The 25514-nt window shown below is 39.8% G+C and overlaps 1 protein-coding gene across 4 annotated transcripts in view; it reads right to left on the reverse strand.

Annotated features, from left to right (window-relative positions):
- myo10l1 (myosin X, like 1) overlaps positions 1 to 25514 on the reverse strand; it is a 56076-nt gene that overhangs the window by 25246 nt on the left and 5316 nt on the right. For all 4 annotated transcript variants that reach the window (XM_044167259.1, XM_044167258.1, XM_044167261.1 and 1 more), the window contains exons 2-3: positions 13446 to 13544; positions 555 to 713 (exon numbers count right to left, since the gene is read on the reverse strand). In XM_044167259.1, coding sequence (XP_044023194.1) covers positions 555 to 713; positions 13446 to 13544 — 258 coding nt within the window. The remainder of the gene's footprint in view (positions 1 to 554; positions 714 to 13445; positions 13545 to 25514) is intronic.

Genomic DNA, 25514 nt, shown 5'->3' on the forward strand with positions numbered 1-25514 from the left:
CAAAGCCACTGAAATCTTCTTTTCCTGCAGAAGAAAAGAAAATAAATCCTGCCAATGGGATGAGATAATTCAAGTTGTTCCTGATGTTGTTGTTTCAGTAGTTATTGTATTAGAACAATGAATGAGGCAATCACTGTACTAGTATTGAAAGAATTACACTTAATGTGTTGGTTAGTTAGTTAACTACTGAAATTATCACACTCCACTGACAATTTGACTTGTAAAAAATACAAAAATTAAGATTTTACATATCAGTAATGAAATGGAGACCTTTTTCAGTCTCAAAGTTATAATCCTTGTGTTTTTAGATGATTAAATACCCTGTTGTTAGTGGAGGATTACAACTTTAATGAAGTGGCGTTTATAAGACTGGGGTCTGATAAAATGATTTGTGTTTCCCACTAAAAGCCTCATGCATGCAACAATGACTGGAAATGGAGAAGGGGAGCACATCAAGACATAAACATAATGTACACACAGGGTTGGCCACATACATACGCACTCTCACACATATTTACAAACACAGGGACACGTGTCTATCTGAGTGCACTTACATAGATGTTATCCTTCTGGTAGCGCTGGTACAGGTTGTGCATGATGGCGGCCTCGTGCAGCTCAGCCAGTGCTGACATGTCCTCCACCCCATCGATGCTGGACTGGTGCATAGCGTACACCCGCTCCCTGGTAACCTCTGCCTGCTGCAAGTACAGCACCTGGAAGACAACAAGACATACAGACTGTCACCTGTCATCCAAAGTGTGTTGATTTACAAGTTTTATTGTAACAAAATGTTGTAATGTGCTTGTCTTTGTGAGTACCACAGCCTGAATCATCTATTTCCACATCAGTTAATGATTTCCTCACTACCTGAACTTGTTGCAGTCATACTCCCCAATTTGACAAAACATGGGAGGAAGCTCTACTTAGATCTGACAGCGATGTAACCCAAAGCAGGTGCTCCTGATGGTAGGCAACCAGTGTCCACAAGAGAGAGGATAAATTCCCCAAAAAATCAAGGCAAAATAAGACTAGTGCCTATTGACCACAGCAGTCCTTCTCTGGGCCAACCAGTCAACACTTTCAAATCTGTTTAAAAGACTGTTTAAACTGTCTCGTTAGATGAGCGTTAAAGTTCATAAAGTCTCATTAGATGTTCAGAATATGAATTGAGAATGAATAAGTCTGATTAAAAAGTTTGGGACTGTAAAAAGCAAAGCATTTTTTTACAGTCAACTTAAAACAAGGCTAGCGCATATTGACCACACCATTCTTCTTCAGGGTCAAATGGTAAATACTTACAACTGTTATGACTGTTATACCTGTCTTCAATATTGACCTTGGAAACAGTAGTTTGACTAAAAAGTGCCATTAGGTGTTCAGAATATAAACTGTGAATAAATATGCTTGATTAAAAGTTCTAACTGGTACTGCAAAGTTTAGCTTTTCTTGGCTTTTCACTGACAATGTCAATAGTTTGACATTTTGGGAAATCTGTTTATTCGCTTTCTTACCGAGATTTAGATGAGAAGATGGATAACATCAGTCACATCTGTCAATTAAATATGAAGCTACAGCTAGCAGCCAGTTAGCTTAGCACCAGCTGAAATGTGCTGGACTATTTTTTGTCGAGCCGGAACAAAATCTCCGTAAAACCACTACTTGTCGTTACTAAACATTTTCAAACGAGATATAACATGTTAATTAGTGAGCTTCAGAGGTGCTGGTAGGTGGATTTTGTTAACTTTGGACAGAACCAGGGTAGCTGTTTCCCCGTTTCCAGTCTTTATGCTAAGCTAAGCTAACCAGCTGCTGGCTGTAGCTTCATATTTACCATACAGACATGAGAGTGGTATCAATCTTCTCATCCAAAATGTGGAACTATTCATTAAACACATTTAAGTGTTTTAAATTGATGTTTCACTGTAATATATCATACACACTGAAACTGATGTGCTGTGTTGTATTGCATTAAGATGGACTGCATTGCATTGTGTATTATGCTGGTGTTACTTGGCATTGTGTGTGCTCAAGGGAAGTATAACAATACTTCTGGTAGATTTCTGTCAAACCTCTTCATTCTGAGGTAGACATAATACTTGTGTTTCAGTTGTCAAGCTGGTATTGATGCCTATTGGATAAGGTATCTTGTTCAGAGTAAGGAGGAAGCCACTGTGTTCACACAAAGATGAAAAAAGATGCAAACATTGCAAGGTCCATTTTTAGCAGGAACAGGGAAATTGTGATGCAACATGACTTGCTTCATGGCTCTTCTTCTAACCAGACCCCAATCTGTGTCAATCTATGTCATCCATCGCCATGGAAACTGGAGAGTATGGGACAAGATGGGTGGGGAACCCAGGCTGTGGAAGGGGAAGAAGAAGAAGAAAAAGGACAGAAGCAGAGAAGAGGAGTAACAGATCTGGTCTAGCAGGGCCCGACAGGTGAAAGCAGCTCGGCGTGTTTTCATGTCAGGCACACACATGCTGCTGCAATGATCCCTGTCTTTCTTTCTTGCATTCAGACCAAATGCACCGGGATGGAAGATAATTGTCTTTCTATTTCAGCATAAAGGTCATTCATTCATTCCAGCAAAATCAACTTGTCTAAGAATAGAAACCACAGCCTTTACAATACTGGGTTGTTAGTATGTCAGCTTAGTCTCACAGACAGCCTGTGTGTGTATGTGTGTGTGTGTGTGTGTGTGTGTGTGTGTGTGTGTGTGTGTGTGTGTGTGTGTGTGTGTTGCTGTAACAGATGTGTTGGAAGTCTGTTGAGAGTGGCAGAGGGGCGCGCTGTAGGCGTTCAGACATCTTGTTCTTAAAAAAATCTATTTCACTCCAGTAACACTGTCTTCCACTGCACATAGCTTGTTGCGTGCAGACAAACAACAAACAATGAATAAAGTCACAGTGCTTTCATCGCTTGCCAACATGTCTGCGAGTAAAATGTTGTTTATGGCAGACAAATAGAAACCCATGCGCTATATGCTGTAGTTCTTCCCTTTCATGTTTTGTAGAAGTCATTAACCTTTCCCCACCCACTCAGCTGTGATGAAATGACCCAGTTATCCCTCGTCCTCTATTAGAGAGAGCATAACTCATGTAGGGTTCACTGGCTAAAAGCTTACCATGTTCACTATGACCCCATCCACTTGGCTCTTTGTCCTCACCTTTTGCAACCTTGGTACTCAGTCAAGCCACTGACATGTTGTTATCCAAGTACAATTACACACGTATAAGAGTATTACAGCCAGGGTTAATATCAGTGGAAATATTAGTTCATTTTATCTATTTATCTAATAAAGAAAAGAAATATCAGTTGTTATTAGATTTGTTCCATTGTTCAGTTTTTTTCAAATATCAATATTGATATTAGTTCTAATGAGTATTATTAGCCTTCCCTTTCTTGTCAGGGTTGGTTCTCTCTGCAATATTATTAAAAACTTGTTAACTTACTCTGCATTTCCTTAAAGCTGCTATAATCAATATTTTTATATTAACGGTGGATCAAATGACTACATGTAATGTGAAAAGTGTTGCTCGTAATGACGAACCCACAGATATTTATCACCAACTCTGCTCTGTTCCCTTCAGCTCTTCGGAGCATTTTTCAGCTTATTGTTTTGGTTTTACAGTCCGTAACCTTACTGCTCTGGTTCATTCTCACTGCTCTCATAACCTGACCTTGTTTTCAGCCGCAGCAGGCAGCTGTTTTCAGTGAAAAAGTTGTAAAAACCTACACTACCTGCTCAGCACCAAACAGCAGACAGACACATTTAGAGACTAACTGGTGAACATAGAGGAGTATTTATCAGCTAAAGAGCCAGACATTTGAGTTGGTCAAGACCAAAATATAGCTAAAAAGAGTTTTGAAAACATTTGTCGGGGGGGCACAAACACAACTCTAAATGTTGCTCTGTATTTGCTGGATGTGTAAACAAGCAACTGTTTGCTAACACATTCGCTTAAAGGTTGATATGTCAATGTTGCGTTCACAGCTTGTTTCCATTGCCCCCAAGCAGCCAAAAATCAGTTAATGCATGTTTAATTAATTTATCTTTCCTGCTACTCTCAACCTCTAATGCTGAGTCGTGGTCACTGGCCATTTTTACACCTGTGTATGTGTGTTTAAGTGTGTATGGTTATGTACTTTTTAATGTGTGTGTGATGTGCACAGGAGACACTTCCATGTGATGAGATGCATTAACATGCCTGTTAGTCATGGCTCGGCCAGCTGTACACATGAAGAGATGCCTTCATATTCACTGTTTTACAACTAGGTCGGGTGTATCTCTGTATCTGTGAGAAGAGAAAGTCCCTCAAATTAGATACAAGATCTCCCTTCTGCCCACTCCGCACTGCATTTCCCACATTTCAACCTCCTACTACCTCCTTTTTCTTCCTCCATTTTTCCTCTTTTACTTGTTACTGCTGGTTCTTGTAACCTCCATACTTTGCTGGGTCCCTTCAGATTGTTTTCTTTCTCTCTATCTAATATACATGGATCCTTGTGTGCCCACTCACACAGACTCACTTAAAGCCTAAATGGCTCAATCACAGACCCCTGCCTGTAATTGAAGGCTTACTGAGAGCCATTTCAGTCACAAAGTCAAGCATGCCTTTGCAATCCAGGGTAAATTATAGTGGAACAGAAAATAAGGCTTCACACACACACACCATATCAGAACATGTGTTGAATCGAGGAAGGACACTAGGTCGACTGAAATGGAGGCCAGGGTTGGTTGTCAAAATTCCTTTCCTTTCATTTACTGTGAAAACCTGTTATAATGCTTGGTGCCAGGTGATAGCCAGTGTTGTTATGTAGTTTGTTATGTTTGTTGCTTCTTTTTGAAAAATCCTTGTTTAATTGGTCATTTGTGTAACATCCAGTAATTACAAGAAGAACCTCCACAGCAATCAATAATGGTTTTAATGTACAAATAGGCATGGAAGTATTGTTTTAAGACAGACTTGAAAAAATGTGAACCTATAAGAACGTGCAACCCAAACCACTACACCCAAACCCCAACCTACACATGAATATTATTATTAATATCTAGATGTAACAGATATACCTTCAGGTAGGTTTATTATTTAATAAATAATAAATTAATATACAGATTAAAGGGATTTAGTATTGCACTTTCATGAAGTTGGGGGACTTGCAAGACACACATGTTTAAAAGAATACTCAATATCATTGCAGCAGAGGCCAAGTTTTCCTGACTTTTAGTGCCTTGAATGAAAAACACTGGTTTCTGCATTTCCCATGATTCAATTCAATAGTGTCTCTTTGCTAGACCTTCCATTCCTGATACATGCCTAGGGTTATTTTCTCAGACTCTACAGCTCCCTCCAGAAACACAAAAGACATTAAACAACAGTGTTCACAGGCTGAGTAGTGCTCCTCGTGACGAGTAAACTGAATTTGATGTGTAGAATCTGTGGAGTGCCCCTTTAAACAAAGCTTGTCTCCAATGGTGGTCACTCTGAAAAAATACCTTGGACATTAAACTATAAGATTAAAGCACATAAATGCCTGGGTTTTACAATTGCTTCTAATGCCAAAGCTGCTTTCAAATGTGAAGGCCTTAAACAGCAGATAGTCTAAAATGGGATACCTCATATTCAATAATTCATTATTGGAGAGAGGAACAGAAGAAAGACATGGAGTTAGTGAAAGAAAAATATAGACGGGGAAAGTGAGAGAATGACATACATTAGACTGGCAGACTCTCACTAGGACATGAAGTGTGGGAGAGGATGCTTCTTAAAGGATAAGACTGTAGGTTATTCTGTATTTTTTTCTATTGTCCAAAAATTCCATGAAAAGACCAAAACCAACAAAGTGTTAGTCCGTCTCTCAATACTTTTTGACTTGGCTATTTTGGCTACCCTCTCTACCCTGTCTGTGCCACTCAACCCCAAGCCCATACGCTACTGAAGATTTCCGTCTATAAAAATGGGTCACACATATTGTTTCATTTTTTTTATAAAACCTAAGCCATTTCCTAAAATGGCTGGGCATTGTAATTCTAAGCGAATGTTACTCCAACAGGAGTAAATTCTGCATTTCTTGAGGACTATTTTCAGCAGTGGATTAATACACATTTGATACACTAGTGAGTATTTACAGCAGGAAGATGTGTACATGGGATTGACTTAAACTAAACTACAGTGCCCATGTTCATCGTAAAGAAGGTCTATTGGGATGCCGGTCGGTACGTCTACCACTTTGGTCCAGACTGAAACAAACTATTAGATGGATTGCAAATTTGTAAAGACATTCATGGACCCCAGAGGATGAATCTTTGGTGACCTTTGAAGCTTCCTCTAACTTCCTCTAGCGCCAGTGAAATGTCTCAACAACCATTTCATCTAGCGCCATCATCTGGTCAAATTTTCAATATTTCCTGTTTTTTGGTTTATGACTACATACATTTTAATACTAACTAATTAGCAAATGCCAGCATGCTAACACTAAACTAAGATGGTGAACATGGTAAACATTATACCTAACATCAGCATGTGAGCATTGTCATTGTGAGCATCCTGACATTAGCATTTAGCTCTATGAACTACTGTGCTTAAATACAGTCTCACAGCGCAGCTAGCATTTCTGTAGACTCTTAGTCATGTTGGACAGCGATGGAGGTCTATGGCACAGAGGAATAAGCTATAAGGCAATACTTGTTGGTAGGATTTGTTGACAATATTTTCTCTCTCAGACACACTCCGCTTCAATCAATTTCTGTTGCTTCTCTTTTTCTTTTAACACACTTTCACATACACATACAGTGCATGGAGCAGTCTTCCTGTAAAGCTCTCGGATGCCTGAAGCTGATTTGCATGATTCAGGAGGAGAGCCAGGGGAGACAAGACCTCTTCATCTGACTTCACATATTAGTAGCAGTCAGAGTGAGGAGAGGGGGTAAGAGAGATGAAGGAGAGAGAGAGAGAGAGAGAGAGAGAGAGAGAGAGAGAGAGAGAGAGAGCTGTGGGCACAGTGACCTATATATTCTGCAGAGCTCTATTCAGTGCAAGATACAGTATCACGCTGTACTGTACGCACCTGCAGCTCTTCTCATTGACCTTGGATCAGATCTGGCAGACCGCAATGGGTCAGATTAGGATTGGGGAACACTGAAGAGGTATTTTGTATATGACCCTTTAGATCAAAAGGAGCAGCTGCAGCCAGCAGTGCTGAGTAAGTCACTTTATCTTAAAACCAAAGGGTTATAGTGAGCTCTTTTGGACTCGCTACAGAAACCAGGTTATTGATTTTCTCATGTGCAGGTGTCCACAGGAAATATCAAAAGTGGCAAAAGTGATGTATAATCAATATGTATATTTTTGGTACAGCCTGAGAAGTATTACTAAGGGCCAAAATAAATACTGTATTATACAGCATAAATACTTCAGAAATCTGAATCAGATTCCTGCATTGGACCCTTTGCAATGGAAAATATTTCAAAGGGTCAAACAAAGTGAATTTACTTGTCATAAAGTTATGTGAAATCATTCACTTCAACATTTTCAGCCCTGGCACTACTGAAAAGAACTTTGAGTTGATGAAGGAACACTAAAAATGCTAACATATGAAGGAGAAAATGCTAAAAGGAAGCTAAATTGTCATTCAACATAAATTGCTTCCTCTCATTTCCCTCAATGTTGCATATGTGCAGTGTAAAATTAATTCCAAACCTGTGTTGTACACCTCTAAAAATGCATCCTACCCCTTGAGTTGTTGTTTCTTTTACCACCAATCTTGATAAATTGGAATGAAAAAAGTAGGTTAACAACAAGCTTTAACTCCATTTATGCCTTCTCTGCCCCCACAGCACCCATTCAGCACTGGGGTGCATAACACCTTTCATATGTCATCATCATTTAGGATTTGGCAACCCACACTCATCCCACCCCAAGGGGAGATATCTGCTTCGTTTTCCACAGACAAGGGACACTGCAGAAAGACAGGGAAGGTGAGAGACAGACAGAAAGCAAGAGACAGATAGGGAGATGTGTGTGTGTGTTTGCATATCATTGTTTTTGTGCGTCAGCTTGACGGAGTTAAGTTAATCTCATAGGATACTAAGCGAGTGAGTAACTATGGGGTCCTCAGAGGGTTCGAAATATGAAACTGTGAAGATGAATGTGGGTCAGGAAATTACATAGTAACATCAGCTTCTTTCTGTTTCAAATCAGAAAAAACAAGTCATTTCTGCACTTTTCATTAGGCACATCTGACAGAGTGTGTCAGTTTTTCTGTGTGTGTGTGTGTGTGTCTGCGCGTCCAAGTCTGTAGTCATTTTGTGTGTGCACAAGGAGTAAGGCATCCCTGCAGCATGTTCTGTGCTCGCGTGAGCTCTCGCTGCAGCTTTCACGCTAGCTACTGAAATCCAGGTCACATAACACACATTGTCCATAACTCATCGCTAACGTAAACTGCGTGTGTGCATGTTTGTGTGTGTGCGTGATCGTGCATACTGTTTAAGTGAAGGGATACAGGTGTGTGTGTGTGTAGATTTCTGTCTGTGTCTACATATTTTCCCATGTGCAATACATTCCTGTGTGGGCAGAAATGTGTCCAATGGAGGTATACACTGGGACATCACAATTACAGCAAATGTAAGGAGGAGCTTGACGCTAACTGACCGTATCCATGGCAACCAGACCAGGAAGACCTCTGTCAGGCACAGAATTGCCTAAACATGTCTGGTTATAAATGCAAGGTTGGAAATATAAACTTTCATCTAAGGTTGCAACTAATGCTAATTTCCATTATTGATGAATCTGGTGATTACTTTCTCAATTAATCATTGTGTCTATAAACCATTATATGAGAGAGCCCAAGGTGATGTATTCAAGCTGCATGTTTTGCCCAACCAACAGTCTAAAACTCAAAAGATATTCAGTTAACTATCGTATTTGACAAGTTAAAGCAGCAAATCTTCACATTTGAGAAGCTGGAACCAGTGAATTTGGCATATTTGTTTTATAAATGCCTGAATGGTTAATCAATTATCAAAATAGTCAATTAATTCTGACAATCAACTAATCAATTAACTGACTAATTGTTTCAGCTCTACTTTCATCTTATAAGCACATCTTAGATAGTAGCTTATAGGAGCTCTGTTTTATCATGACTATTACGGTCTACCTCTAGTTTTTATGTTATCATCAGTATGTTCATTCATCATATTATCTGAATACCTATCTATTTGTTCTATATTTATCTATATCCAGTTCTTTGCTGACCCAGTTTCAGCACAGGTTCATTAAAGTTTCATCTTATCTGATCTAATCTAATCATATTTTCTACGCAGTAAACTATACAGACTTAAAAGGGAAAGGTAAAACCTTGGATCATGGATGAGAAATTTGTGCATGATCTGAGGTTTTACAAATCCAATTAGATTGGTTTTAGCTCTTGTTTTACCAGTGAATTTACCTTCCAACCCTTATTTATGGTCATGAACTTTAGGTAGCAAATGAAATGTGTTTCCTGCACATGACGTTTGTGCTCACTGGGACAGGAGGAGGAGCTCAGATTGAAAGGAGTAGAAATGCAGCTCCTTCACATTAAAAGGAGAAAGTTGAGGTGGTTCAGGCATCTGTTAAAGATATCTCCTGGAGGCCCCCCTTTGGAGGTGTCCTGGGTACGTCTAACTCGGTTGGAGACCCCGGAGCAGACCCAGAGGAAGGATTACCTAACCTTCTTGTATTGACCAACCAATAAATCAGCCAGTATATTAGCTGATATTAGCTTGTTGCAGATATACCTGTATCCTTATATGTCAGTCAATAAATAACAAGAAATTGCAGTAAAGAAACATCAAAGATGTGTTTTTAAGTTAGAAACAGTGTTTCCGTTACAAAGACAAGTGTATTTTTGAACTACAAAATGTCTGGCTCAGTACATATCTTGGTCTCATTACTTTAATAACTACATTCAGTTAATACTGGCTGCTATATCAGTATCTGATTTTAACAATCAAATATCAATATTAGTATTTGCCTCAAAAATCCAGTATTGGTTGGGCTGGGAACATGTGGCTGTGGGATGAATGGTTGGATCACAGACAGAAGGGTCACAAAAGAGCTGGAGACTTCAGACTTGCGCTTGAGTTGAGTCGTAAAAAGTAACCCGTCTGCATTGATACTTGACTGCCTTAAGACTCGACTTGAGACTTAAAGGCAAAAGGCTGAGGAGGATTGACCTCAGATCAACAAATATTTAAAAATGCCGTGCTGCATGATGCATTCAATTGGACATTCAGTATTGTTGTGATTTGTGCCTTTTGCTATTGTAATTGGCATACTGAGCATTAACAGAAAGACCCACAAAAGACTTTGATTTTTGACTTTCAAGACATGTATCAAAGACTTGAGGCTTGACAGGCTTTTTATCCTATCAAATAAGCAACACACATCGAACCTTTCTGAAATGACAATGGCAGAGGCTGACATTTTACCGCTTTTTTGCTTTGCAATGTAGGAAAGGTGCTGATGTTGTTACATAGAACAGTGGCTAAAATTTGGGTGATTGTGTACCATGCAATGAATGAGACTACTGTAGATGGTAACTGTCTTCTACAGTATAACATCACTGTGATAACATGTTCAAAAAAATCTAAAGATTAGTCAGCATGTAGTCACAAATTACTGATGTGAGAGGACAGAATAGAAGTAAAACAACTAACATGCTACTCCAAACATCTACTGTAAACTTAAATTAATGGAGTGGCACAAGTGAGCAGCAGGCTAGAATGTTGCCTGATTCAGGAAAACTCACTCATGAAAAAGCAGAGTAAAAATGAGTATGAATGAAGGCTTGCACATATACCCCTGGTAGTTGTGAGTTGAGCTGATTTGATGTGAGGGCTTGAAGTTTTGCAGCCGCAGCATTTGTAACCCAGAATTGGTAATGTGAACTGGGTCAGAGTGTGTAGACTACAGAACCAGAGTGACATGGCAGCTGGGAAGAGAATATGAAAAAGTAAAACACCAAAAAACAGCCAAATACTGTTACATTTTGCATGTTTCCAGTTCTGCCACCATTGAATGAATTTTGGCGTATTTTTTTCAGCTGTTTTATTCTTTAGGCTATTAAAATGCTTCTGGGATTCACTAGGCTCTATGGACATCGACAGCCAAAAATGTATTTATGACCAAGATCAGGAGAACCAGGGGCAGAGCAACAGGGAGTGATGGGGAGCCTGGGACTGTTTGCATGGGTCAGATTCCGTTGTAACAGGGTAAAGCCCCCCATCCTGCTGATTCTCTATCAAATATTCACCACCCCCTGCAGAGATAACATTTAAACACCAACAGCTAGCAGAGAGGGAGGGCAGAGGGAGGCAGGGAGAGCTGGATGGGGGTTGGGGAGGGTAAGGACATTCATAATCCAGAGCAAAGAGAATGCCTGCTCCTATAACCCATCCTCTATTTTGGGAAATGCCTGTCTGTCCCTGCTGTGTCCCCAAACAAGAGCAGCGAGGCAGCTACATCAAAAGATGATGCTTTTAGAGCAGCATTTGGCCATTTTATGTCTTAAAGGCCGCGAAACACGAATTCATTGTACATCTGAGAAACAGAGAGTAGATGTGGATGTTCTTTGGGGGTATAAAGGGAGGATTGAGACTCTTGAATTCGGGATAAAGAACCAAGTCTATTATTAGCTCCTTCTAAACGCTGCCAACTGGAGCGCATGTGTGTGTGCCAAACGCATCAGCCATCAAAAAAAAACATTAAATCCAAAGAGCAACGTGTGCATGTCCTCACTCTGATACAGATTAGATGAGCACACGCACACACACACACTCATAATGAGATTTAAACATTCAATTCCATTATTTTGGCAGGGAGTGTGGTGTTAAAGGGTTGGGGCAGGCAACACTGTCCTGACATCTGACATCCTGAAACGAGCATGTGCATTTGTGCTCCCATAATGCTCTCCATCTATTCTAGCTCTCCTCTGGAGGCTGAATGTGTGTCAGAGATGAATTTTGCATATGTATGAGGAGGAAGAGGAGGAGGAAGGAAGGAACTGGGGCAGGAAAGTGGAGCATCATGACCAGGAGTTTCTATTGATCCACACAGGAGAGGATGAACCTGCACAGCTGCTTCACCTTCACTCTGTCTTTATCCGAAAACTAATGCACAGTCCAGATGACACATTACAAGCAACCACTGCAGCATTCGCTCAGCATTAACCTAATGTTGACACTGTTTACTTCTGCTGTCTGGTTTAAACTAATTCAATTTGCTTTCAGTCAATACAGTGTTTGCACGATTCTTCCTTTTATACTGTTTGCTAAATAAACAGTCTCTTTCACATAAAAAAAATCAGATCATCACAATTTTAATGAAAAACCATTGTAACTGAAGTGCCAACTACGAACAGCAACATTCCTGGTTCGAAATCAGCTCGGGACCTTTTAGGGCTGCCGGCTAAACATGGATGATTCGAATCATCAGTCGAGAAGCCCCCAAGTCGACTCGCATTTTGTCAGTCGAATCACTGCATCACTGAATCACTTTTTTTTTTTGAAGCATAATACACAGAGCAACGCAGGATAACAGCATGGCAGGCTGTAAACTTTTACAAACAGCCTTGTCTCAAAATTACCAAACTACAAAACTAACTGTGATGAAAACAGAGAGGGGGGATGAAAACGGAAGGCTGTCGAATGTTAACAAGCGAAGTTGGCTAAACTACTTTTGAACCAGACACTGGTACAACCTCCTCTACTGTTCAGTGTGATTGACTCTTCAGCTGACAGCACTGTCAGCAGCCAAGCAGGAGAGGTAATCTGTGGTGCGTTGACTATGTGGAAATCTGATGTTTTCACAGATGATGAACATAGGCCTTAAAATGTCTTAAGGGCAAAATATGAGACTCATGAAGGCAGTTATAGGAGGTGAGTGTGGTGCAGCTGCTCTGTAGGTGCACTGAACTATACTGTAACTGGGCGGAGTGAATAATTTCTCATAATCATAGGTAAGGTGTGTTGAAGAAAAAGCATCAGTAATATCAATGTTGAGTATTTCTAAAAACGAAAAATTCAGGGTACAGGGTAAAATTCAGGGGCCCCCCACCCCACCCCACCATGCTCCTGATTAATCTATCTACCCAGTAACGACACATTTTATTTTCATCCTGGTACACATACTGCAATCCATCATATCTCATATTTCCAGCTTTCTTGGGTCTCAACACAATCTAGTTCTGCCTGTTCGGTCAGGTTTACAGTATGATAGCTTATACAAGATTGTGTTGAGCTGTGAACAATGAATTACTTTGTATTAATTGGCGGGTCCCAAAGAGGCCTTTGCTGGCTTGACAGTACTTGATAATGTGCTACAGGCAAACATGATCAGAAAAGACAGACGTGAGCAGTGTAAGTGTGTGTGTATGTGTGTGTGAGTGTGTACATTTCTTACTTCTCCATAGTCAATTGTGACGACAAGGGTTCCATCTCCACATGAGTTGACTGTGGCGGGAAACAGCTGCTCCTTCTCTCTGACCCAAACACGGGCCCCCTGGATCACAGACACACACAAAGACTGAAGTTAAGCAGTGCAACCAGTAGTAAAAATAGTAGTATTTGGTTACATAAAGTAATGAACCCCCTGGTGACCAGAGTGGAGGTCTTCAGCTCAGTGTGCTCTTATTTAGAAAGGTACATGTATTTGGGGCACACAGGAAGTAGTTTCGACAGAGCTACTAGTCTGTTGTTTACAGTTGACTGTCAGTAGATTTATAGTGGTGAGACTGTGAGAAGTCGGCTCTACAAGTATGTCACAGTGAATCGCTAATGCACAACACAACAGCCAACAGTATCTGTGGACAGCAGCCAAGCACACACATCTTAACAGAGTTTAAAATACAGATAATCTCCTTGTGTTTTAAGATCTTAACTGATCATTTTGCCACCGATATAATGATTCTGTCTGACAATACCATCTTGGTAGCCAGCTAACCATAGAAACCCGTGGAACAAAACTCTCTTGTGGTAAGTGACAATGCACGACGAGTTATCAAATTACTGTAAAAGAAAATAACACTTAAGTTAAAAGCAAAGAACAGCACAATGTCAAGCAAAGGGTTGTTAACAAAGTAATAGTTTATGTATTGGTAAAATGAAAAAACGTGTTTGCGTTAAGCTGCCAGTATGCTTCTTCAGAAGTGCTTGTCGGATTGTTGAATAGCTTAAAAAAAACTCCCTCGACGGTTTTCTGACGTGAGATTTGGAGGGGCTGCGTCTGACCATTTCTGTAACTTTCCGAAACCGACAATCCGTCATTCACAGCCACTTCATGTCGTGATGAGAAAGCTGTGTGGTGGTGAGAACGTAAACTGGGTTCACTTTTTATGTGAACAGCCAAGTGCAACACTATGAATAACTTTCAGGAGATACTGTCTGAAAATGTGTACTGTTATACTCATATTTAAAAGATATCATGTCTCCCTCCTCTCTATAAAAGCTGGCTTTTCACCTTGCATTCGAATGTGGCCATTTGGAAGAAACTATAAACATAACATGTCATACAAACTAGTTCTGTTCGAGTATAACCCAACCTTACACTTAGGTTAGTATCATCTACAACACGTAACAGTCTGTATGTATGATGAGTGTGCATGGGTGCACAGACAGACATCACAGATGTGGTAAATGACAGGCAAAGACAGTAACATCTGGACTTTCCACCAAGGTGAAGCAACAATGCTTGAAATCTGTGTGTGCGTGTGTGTGTGTGTGTGTGTGTGTGTGTGTGTGTGTGTGTGTGTGTGTGTGTGTGTGTGTGTGTGTGACTCAGGGTCAGAGGAAGTGTGCCATTCCTAGACCTTTCCACACAGACAAAGCCCTCTTTCACAAAGTCACTGACCTCTGACCTCCAGCCCTTAAAAGGGGGCACAGCAACAGAGGAGGGAGAGAGGAAGCAACAGAAAAGGAAGGACTTTCACTCAATTTACTTAAATATGTTGGGATAGTAAATATGTAGGAATAATGCTGTATGTATATATGCAGTATTTATGAATGTCATCAGAGAACATAACATTTTGTTAAGGAGCACCTATCATTATGCACAACAGATTTTATCATTATAGAAACAATTCCAGCAAAAATGCCAAACATTCCCAGGTTTCAGCTTCCAAATTCTAAGATTTGCTGTTATATCATGATAAATTACATATTTTTGGGTTTTGTGTTAGTCTGACAAAACTAAACATTTTAAAGTTTGATGGGCATTTTTCACCATTTTCTGACATTTTAGTCCAAAGGATTAATTGATTAAATGATAATGGAAACAAGTCCTCCTTTCAGGTTTTGAGTGCACAAGCTTCACAATAATGTGTGTCGATGTGTTTCTTCTTTTAAAATCTGAGCAGCGGTGAGAAGGTGTTTGAGCCCTGAAAAGACTCTGTGGGACACCAGATATGTGCATCTGAATGAACTGAGCAGCAGAGGAGCAGAGGAGAGGTGGAAATGAATTGTTTTAGCAACAGATGGTCCCTGATCCCCAAGCATTCCCTGACAACTTTAATCTCTTTCATTTTCCTTCCTTCATTCTTTTTTCTCTTCTTTTTCTTGCACTCTATATCAGTCTGACACACATACACACACTGATGACAATAGAAAACCAGTTGTGCCCCAGGCTATGGAGTTAACCAGGCAGAAATCATTCACACACACATACAGTATACTATATATACACACTGTTGGATAGCTCAAGGTAAGGCTTAGGGGGAAGAATGTCTGAATGCTTTTTGATACAGAGTTTAACACTGCTGGCTTTTGCCAAGCATAAACTCTTGTACCAGTCGCAGAGGCCGAAATTAAGATACATACAAAAATGCACATCATTGTGCTGTTGCATCCTTATGGGGACATTAGACTACATTCTAACCTCAATTTTGAGTTCCACAAGCCTTAACATCCCTTAACCATAACACTAATATTACTGTTCAACATTTATCATAGGGTGACTTGACTTAGAGTGAGTGAATTAGGACAATGTCTCCTTGTGAGGTACGGTGTCTTTTCTTTATGATAAAAACATTGTTCTGAAGGTAATCCTTAAAGACTCCTACAAACATCTAGATGAAAAAATATTCTGTCCACTGTATGATAAAAAAGACTTTTAACCTATTTCCCAAGTTGCATCTCTTTTTACAAACAATTATGGTGATTGCTCAAATTGTACAATGTGAACCAAGATTAAAAAATTTAATACCAGTTGTATTTGTTTCCAAAATTGTATGGTTTTGTACTAAATAACACATTAAGATTTTGCATGTGTTTTACAAAAAGAATGAGGACATATATGATTTCCAGCTACCTGGATTGGGACATACAATCACAACTTGAGAAATGGAATCACTGTTGGGTACATATTTTTGGAAAAATCAGATGCTTAGCTCTGTGTGTCAAATGTCATGGTAAAACACAAGAGGCACAAACATGGGCTAATCTGTGACATGTAACACAGCAATATCTTTCTTTTTTTCCCTTTTTTGCTAACATTAGCTATCGTTAGCCACCAGAAGCTACTGGTCATACCAGACCAAGTAAGGCTGCAGCTGCAAAACCCTTGATTGTATTAAATTGAGCAAGGGAGCGATTTCTGGCTTAAGAATTCAACTTTTTATTTGTAAGTGAACTGTTTCTTCTTTCAAAAGTTACATAGGCTCACTTTAAAATATATGTATTAATATATAATTTATATAGAAACCCGATTCAATAAAATTTTATTTATATAGTGCCAATTCATAACAGAGGTTATCTCATTGCAAGTCTAGACCATACTCTTTATAATATTATTTACAGAGACCCAACAATTTCCACCAAGAGCAAGAACTCTGGCGACAGTGGCAAGGAAAAACTTCCTTTTAAGAGGCAGAAACCTCGAGCAGAAACAGACTCACGGTGGGATATAATTGGGTTTAAAGTAGTATTTGCAGCTGTCTAACCCACTGCCACTCACCATGCCATGACTCCATGGATGGAAATGTCAGTCTGTCGGGCCACCACTTTGGTCCAGACTGAAATATCTCAACACCTATTGAATGGATTGCTATACATTTTTGTACAGACATTCATGGTTCCCAGAGGATGATTCCTAAAGACTTGACATTTCTATTTCAGAGTGAAATGTCTTGCCAACTATTGGATGGATTTCCATGAAATTCTGTACACACATTCATGTTTTCCTCAGGATGAATTGTAGTAACTTGATGATCACCCAACTTTTCCTCTAGCACCATCATCAGATAAAAATTGTGTCCAATACTTTGGTTTATCACCAAATACCTGCTTCACCTGAACTTGCCTCATTGAGGACATTAAAGTCACTGCATGTTACATTTAATGCTAATTCACTCCAATCTTTGCATGAACAAGCCTCATACATCTAGAATCACTCTGACAACTGAAAAATTCAGTTCTGTTGTTCTCTCCTCAGCAACTCTCTATATATAGTAGCCCACTCATCGCGCCTCTAGATCCTCTCTCAGTCAGACAGCCTGTCTCGTCCCTAACTCCAGCTCGTCTGCCTGTGAGATGCCAGCACATAGAGCCATTGTAATGATGGTGGTGCCGTGACTTGACCTGATGACCACCTCGGCCTAAGGCTCATGCTCACAGTTTACCAGTACTTCACTGCATCCTGTTTTAACTGATAAAATGACCTCTGACCCCACTTAAACCTCTAATACTGGACCTTTAACACAAGTCCTGAAGCATACTCATGACACATAAACATATAGACTCTTCTTTTCCTTATTTTCTCCATAAACCAGAATATGGGAGAATATAGCTGATGGGAGACAGAGGGTTATAAATGACCTGCCAGCATTACAACCTACACACACAAACACCCTCGTACTCCTCCTCCCCTTCTTTGTGTCCTCCTCCCCTCCCCCCGTCTATTACTGGCCCAGACAGACAGGAATGGCCATGCATGACAATAAACCCCACGGCTTTCAGTGTGCTGAAAACTGCATGTATGGTGAAATGGCAGGTTTAGCAAAGGTGCTTCCACACATCTCTCCCTATGTTTCACACTATCCTGCTCTATGAAATTCAAACCAAACCGCAGTCAAACCCAGGCCTCCAGCTTCATCCATCACCTTTTCGTCAAGCTCCATTAAACACCAGCCAACTTCAATTGTCACTTTAGCCTCAAACATGACCCCTGACCTCATATCTCACACCATGCTCTCTAACCAACAGGAGCTGAAAGAGTACCAAAACATCCTGCCAAAAGAATGCTATTTGATTCTTTTCTTTGAGCAAGTTGAGAAGAAAAAATAATTGGTGTTTCTGTAACAGTAATTTCATTTCAAATATGTCATTTCAAGTAAGCTATACATTAGACTATTGTTTTTTTCCCTACACTCAGACGTGATTCTATTCTGCACCTGATTGGAAACATTAAATGCATTTGTTTCTGGATACATTTGAGACATGAAGCAGGCCATAGTCATGCCTCATATGGGCCTAACCTATATTTCAAATAGTAGAATCTAAAAAAAAGAAAGAATCTACAGATTCTTAGTCGATGATTATCAAACTAAAATCTCATGCTGACAGCTGAGATTGTGAGATGTAGTCTGGTTTGCAGGATTGCCGAACAGCAACATTTTAAATGGAATAAATAACTAAATTCACATTGTGTTTGTTCATTGTTTGTCTTCTTTGTTTGATTTTCTGACAACATACATTCTGAATGCAATGCTTGTTGGCCCTCAAATCTTGGTTGTTAGAACATCCTTGATAGTCCCAACAAAGAAAGACCCTGCTTGAAGCTGCATTACCACCCAACAAAAGCAGGACTTTTACAAAGCATTATGGGCAAGGGCATATTCAGTGTGAAGGATTGTCTATTTAAAGCCATTTCAATATCAGTTATTTGATTTTTATACTGTACAAGCATTAACAAAACTCCCTGGAAGGTAGGAAATCTATAACTTTAGTCAAAAGTCCTGTAAAGAATATATGATTTGTAATTGATGGATTAATTATCCATAGGATCAAATCATGTGGTTTCCTCCATGTATCAAGGCCTCTATACCGAGGGGAGGTTGGCAGCGTTGATTATACCAAGAAGAAAAATGGGAGAACTATTAAGAAAATCCTGACCATCTAATAATCTTTTATTACTGAAGAGCATTTGGCCAAGACGCCTGAACAGCTGTGCGTGTGTGTGTGTGTGTGTGTGTGTGTGTGTCTGATAAAGGCCTTGTTTCTGCTCGGGCGATCACATGGACGGCCGTGCCATTTGATTGAGGCATCACCCTGGAGACAGTCTCTGATGAAGGACCCCTCCCTCTGAGATGCGCTTATGCCGTCTCAGAGGGAGGGGAGGGAGGGGACAAACGCCGACCGGCGACCCAACCATATGATTAATGTGTGCAGGCATACACACATTTTCAAACTGCACATTCAACCATCACTCATGACATCAATACATCTTGTTACATAAAAACACACACAAACAGTACACACAGATGCACACTCTGAGTCAAGATGTGATCTACTACAGTGGTTAATAGGATCTCAAATATTCACATAGGCGTTTGCCTCAGTTGATGTGGGAAAAGAAAAGAGAAACTATGGTAAAGGAAAAGAAGAGAAGGACACGATTTGTCCGTGGAATTTTTACGCTGTCTGACACAAAAGTTGGCAGTCGTGAGAGAAATGTGGTAAAAGTGTTTGTGGCCATATAGTGTAAGCACTATATGTTTGCTGTTTTGCTTGTTTGATGTTTTGCTGCATTATTTAAAACACAAGATCAGCGTAGATGGATGGCATGAGCTCATGACATGCCTCTGCGCTCATTTACTTTCTATTTACACCTTAGTACTAGAATTCACCACATGATCTATGCTTCAAAATGACACAGTACAGTCTGACACAGATTAGGACAAAGATTTTATTAGACACATCTTGCACGTTGTTGCACAGTCTGAAGGTACCTTAAGGTACCTGTGAGGCTGTACTTTGGCACAGTACTGCATTGAGCTAAATGCTAACATCAGCATGCTAACATGCTGATGTCAAGAAGGTATGTTTACCATGTTCACCATTTTAACTTAATGTGTGACCATGCTAACATTTTGTAATTAGCACTAAACACAAAGTACAGCTGAGGCTGATGGGAATTAGTTTTGTAGATATTTAGTCATAAACTGAAGTATTGGACAAATTAAAATTTGACCTGATGAAAAGTTAAGGGATTATAAAAGTTTTAACAATTCATCCTCAGAGGAACATGAATGTCTGTACAAAATTGCATGTCACTTCATTCAATAACTGTCGAGACATGTTATTCAAAACCACAAATGGTAACTTCAGGGGATTGCCAAAGTCAGTAGGATACATTCTCTGGGGACCATGAATGTCTACACAAAATTGTATGTCAATCCATCTAATAGTTTGTTGAGATATTTCAGTCTGGACCAAAGTGGTGGACTGAGCAACACTGTCATCCCAAGAGCCACTGTCATAGTTCAGCCACATCTCTTCCCCTATCCTTGTGTGCTGTTGTGTTTCTCCCCTCCCTGTGTTCCTTGTCAGTCCACTGTCTGTCTCGCTGCGTGTCTGTGTGTGTACTGGCCTGGGTGTGGCACTCTGGTCTCCCTCCTGCTGCTGATCACCGGCACACCTGATGCTCATCATCCAATCAAGCCTTACAATATATCTACCCGGCTTTTCCTTCATTCATCGCCAGATCGTCTCAGTACAACTGTGGGTTGCTGGTTTTTCCCCCATCTGATTCTGCCTGTCTCGGCTCCAGATCCAGTGCCTGCCAGTGATCTCAGCCAGTGTGAACCTACCAGAATCTCTTGAGTATTCAGTCAAGCTACCTTCACCTCTCTGCCTGCCACGCTACTCGAGCCACCTCCAGCACACTCTGCTCAACGCCTTCGCCCTCTGAGTCCTGCTAGTAGGCCACGAGCCTCAGCGGAAGTCCAGCCACCGGCCACCAGCTCCAGCGTCTTCCGCCTGCCTCGTCCGCTCTGGAGCTTTCACCTACCTGTGATCCACTATATCATTGTACAATAAAAACTGTCTGAACTAACTTCCGTTCTCTCTCTCCGCGTCCTGCTTTTGGGTCCTTTTAGATCGTAACTACAACAGCAACATGGCTTGCTGGCTAAAAAGAAAAGAAGAAATAAAGGTAAAAGGACAAGACAAAAGTAAATAAAAAGAATAGAAGGGGACACAAATGAATGACGAAAAGGACTGACTCACAGGAACAGAAACATATCTGACAACCTGGCTGTTATCAGCTGACAGGAGGACAGAGAAGAGGAGACAGACACAACAGAGAAACAGGGGGAAAGAGGGACAATGGTGATGATAGTAGGAGGCTGAGGGAGATACAGAATGACAGAAGCGAGATACAGATGAATAAATTATGAGAGAAACAGCTGTCAGCAGCTAATGGAAGAACACTAAAGACCAGCATGGAGGTGGGAGGACGCAGTAGGATCTCTGGAGACTAAAGGTCAGGGGTGCATTTAGAGATGACTTTGAATGTGTGTGTGTTTGTCTGTCTCTCTGTCTAGCGGCTTTAGCTCATTAACTACCGTTACTTCTACCACAATGTTGCAGCACCTGATACACATCCAAGACTCACAAAACACAACCAGCCATTAATTATTCAACATGATTTACTTCAGCTCAGTCCAGCTGCCTTTCTCACACTGATTCTCACCTTTCTTCTCTGTGTTTTGGCACATTTTGACACCTCAGGCCACAAATCTGGCAAAAGATCATGTATTGTTTTTAACATTTTAAACAAAATCAGCCATCAGTCCCATCAGGCTTCACCAAGCATGTTCGTAACAACATCAATTCTCTACCTGCACAGCCTCTGCTCTCCCTACAGTGATGGATGTCTTATTGGAGAGTGGATTTGGGTGTGGTTGTAATTGAGTTAATCGGGCGAGGAGGGGAGGGTCCTCTGGCCAATATGGTTCTTGTCACCCCTGGATGGTGGGCTAGTTTCTGTAATTGATGTTATTTTGTGCCTTCAAATGGAGCTGATGTGATAGCTTCAAGTTATTGAGTTAGTTTGTTGACAGTTTTAGAATTAAAAATTTATTTTTATCAGTTTACTGTTGTTTAGTCTTCTTGTAATAAAGATTATAAAAAAGGCAAAAAAAATCAATCACATATTTTTGAAAAGGGAAGTCACATAGCTGGTTTATATTCTCAAAACATAAACAAGTTGAATGCCAGACATGATGTGTACTTACTTCTCATGTTGAATATACAACCTCACAAGTTACATTTAAAGGTAGCGTTATGGGGGTTTCAGACCAAAGAGGTAAAGTGTAAAATGAAGAAGACCACATGAGCCTACAAAGCAGCTAACTCTAGGATGCTAAGGGCTACATCGAAATGTTAGGCTAATGATCACAATATTAATATTCTAATTTTCTATCTCCATCCTCTCTAATATTTTCTGCTTGAGATTTTTCACTCAAGTGCCACTAGGGTTGGAGAGTGGTTACATAATTCTGGGAATTCAGAGATGAACAAAATTAACTTTTCCATCATTCTTCTCTACAGTAAAATTGTTGTCGTTATAACTTCCGACCTCCCATCAATGGCAGAATCCCATCTCTCTATTGGATATAATGGCCTTTCTGTGCATAATGTCGGACTTGCATTTTTGGTGTGAAAGCCCTGTTGGTCATGGAGGCTATCATATATAAAGCACGTGAATTTGTGTGTTAAAGGGACTCGCTGCTTTCGCCGTTTTTTCTAACATTACTGTGATAAAGCTCTCTGATCCATCTTCTCTAGTGCAGGCCGGCCTGTGTCAGGGACCTAAACTGTGTCGGTAATATTCCATTAAAGGTGATAATACAATCAGGACAGCAAGGCTTTCAGCAGCTTATGGCGGCTGGAAGGAGAACAACATGTGTTTATTTGCGCGGGTATGTGTGAGTGTGTGTGGGTGTGTGTGGGTGTCACCTGTTCTATATGAGTCACATCTGTCAGTGAAAGAGATTACAGTTGAGATTCAACACTGTAGGTATTAAAAAAACATCTGGGGGCAAAAAGAAACATGCCCAAAGTCACAAATGAAATGTTTCAATTCATTATATTTCCCTTTCTGGACAATATGCTGTTAGAAATTTTTGAGTCAATATATCAAAAACAAAATATTTTATCCTCAAGCATATAATTATATTTTAATCAAAAGGCTAACTATGATTTTTGCATTTTGAAATTGTCATCTCTTGTCTCGTTTTTTCATTACTCTACTTAGGAACAGCAGACTAATATTAATTTATTGACCCTTTACCATGACCATTAAAAGAAAAATCTGCTCTTGGATGCTGTATATTCTGTCATATACCATAAATCTGTGTTTAATGTATTCTAGGATTTTTTGATTAAGTTTTGTGATTTGTTTTTTTACTTCCCTTAAACCTGCCTTATCTGCTTTTACATCAGTAAGCGATTTCATACATTTTCCAGAATGCCTTTTAAAAACCTATACAGTCATTTTCCCTGAATTTGCATCATTCAGCTGTGGGTGTTGCATGTAGGTGAAGACAGTAACGACCCAGCAACAGAAATAGTGATAGCAGAGCAAGTTTTTCCAGTCACAAAAAGCAAGATGCACCTGTTATTCAATGCGTGTCTTGTGGTAGCATTGTATTGAAGTCTACAGAGGAAACAAAGGTACCTAATAGGTACTTTTTCTTCTTCTACAGTGTATTTCTTCCTGAACCATCTCACTATGAGGCTGTCAAACTTCATTGTAGCCCCATTTGAAGCCTCAGCACGCCGCACATTACTCTGTGAATCAGTCACATAGCGTTCCCTATGCAAACCTTAGGGAAAAAGTCAAAAAGTTATTTTCTATCTAGCAGCAGGTTGCATCTTCAAAGGTGTTTTTGTGATCATGTCTACTTTCTGCCCAGAATGATAAAATGTTTGCCTGCAGCCAAACTAATCCAACATTTCCACAGAATACAACCAGCTACTGGTTAACAGGTAAAAAAGTTTTGACTTCTTCCCTAAGGTTTGCATAGGGAACACTATGTGACCGAAACACAGAGTAATGTAAAGAGTGCTGAGGTCACAAATGGAGCTAACTTAATTTTAAAGTCTTGAGTTTGGATTTTTGATGGAATGAAACCAAAGTTTCTCATGTGATGTTTTAGATTGCTAATCATGTCACATCATCTACAGTTATAAGAAAATACTGTTCAAATAAGAGCAGACACCCAGAGATGCAAGGCAAGTATATTAAATTTATAAATGAATATCTTTGGGTTTTGGACTGTTGGTCGGACAAAACAAGACATATTTTAAGACGTCCACTCTTCTGGGAAATCATAATGGGCTTTTATTTTCTATTTACAATTTGTCTTTAAAATGTCTTTAATAAAAATAATCGTTATTTGCAGCCCTAGCTGTGAACGTGCCATATTTGAACAGAATTAAATGTCTTTATTTTAACCCTCATGATTCCATGAGCTAAACTCTAAAATGGCTCTGTTGCAAAGCCTTTCAAAACCACCAATGTTCTCTTCTTTCTATCCTTGTGAGAACATTTAACTAATGTGGCACACACACCCACACACACACAGAGAAGCCATCAGGTCAAAGCTCTCTGACACTGAGCTACTGTAGATACAGAAGTGCCACGAGTTTAAAGTGCATCATGTTCCCTGTTTGGCTGCTTTACTGTTATTCTGGAATATCTGAAGCTTTAGACAGATAACCTTTTAATGTGTCCTGAATTCCAAAACAAACACACGAATGATTTGTCCAAAGTAAACCGGATCAGAGTACACTGCTAAATTACAAACAGGGATAAAGGCAGCAGATAGATGCAGCTGTTAGTGTGTGTGTGTGTGTGTGTGTGTGTGTGTGTGTGTGTGTGTGTGTGTGTGTGTGTGTGTGTGTGTGTGTGTGTGTGTGTTCAGTGCAAATCCTCCAGTTTTGAGCAGTCTGCTAATTATCACATTCTCTCTCATCTTGGATTAAAGTACAGTCACCCCACCCCCATCGACACCCATGGCAACAAGACTCCACGGCTCCAGTGTGGAAACAGGGCACCATGGAAACAGCCTCTCTCCTCTAAACATTTGTGGATGCTGGGGAGAGGATTGTGGGATATGATGTAGCCCACTGTATCATTTTCTTTTATTTTATCTTATTTTATGTACTATTTTTTTATTCATTTATGTGTAATTATTCATTTATTGTGGATTTTTTTTAAACTTCAGGTTAAATTTGTGATTTTGAGCTATATACATAAAATTTACTTGACTTCACGACACTAATGTTTTAGCTTGGTGAAATTATGAATCTCATGATATATAATGTGTTTACTCATATTGCAATTTTCAATAAATAACTTCCAATATAATTAACATGAGAATACCTGACTAGAGCTAAAACAAACAATCTATTAATGGAAAATAAATTGCCAACTATTTTGATAATCAATTAATCATTTAAGTCATTTTTT

This window comes from Siniperca chuatsi, linkage group LG15 (assembly GCF_020085105.1).
Source record: "Siniperca chuatsi isolate FFG_IHB_CAS linkage group LG15, ASM2008510v1, whole genome shotgun sequence".
In the NCBI taxonomy this organism is placed as follows: Eukaryota; Metazoa; Chordata; class Actinopteri; order Centrarchiformes; family Sinipercidae; genus Siniperca; species Siniperca chuatsi.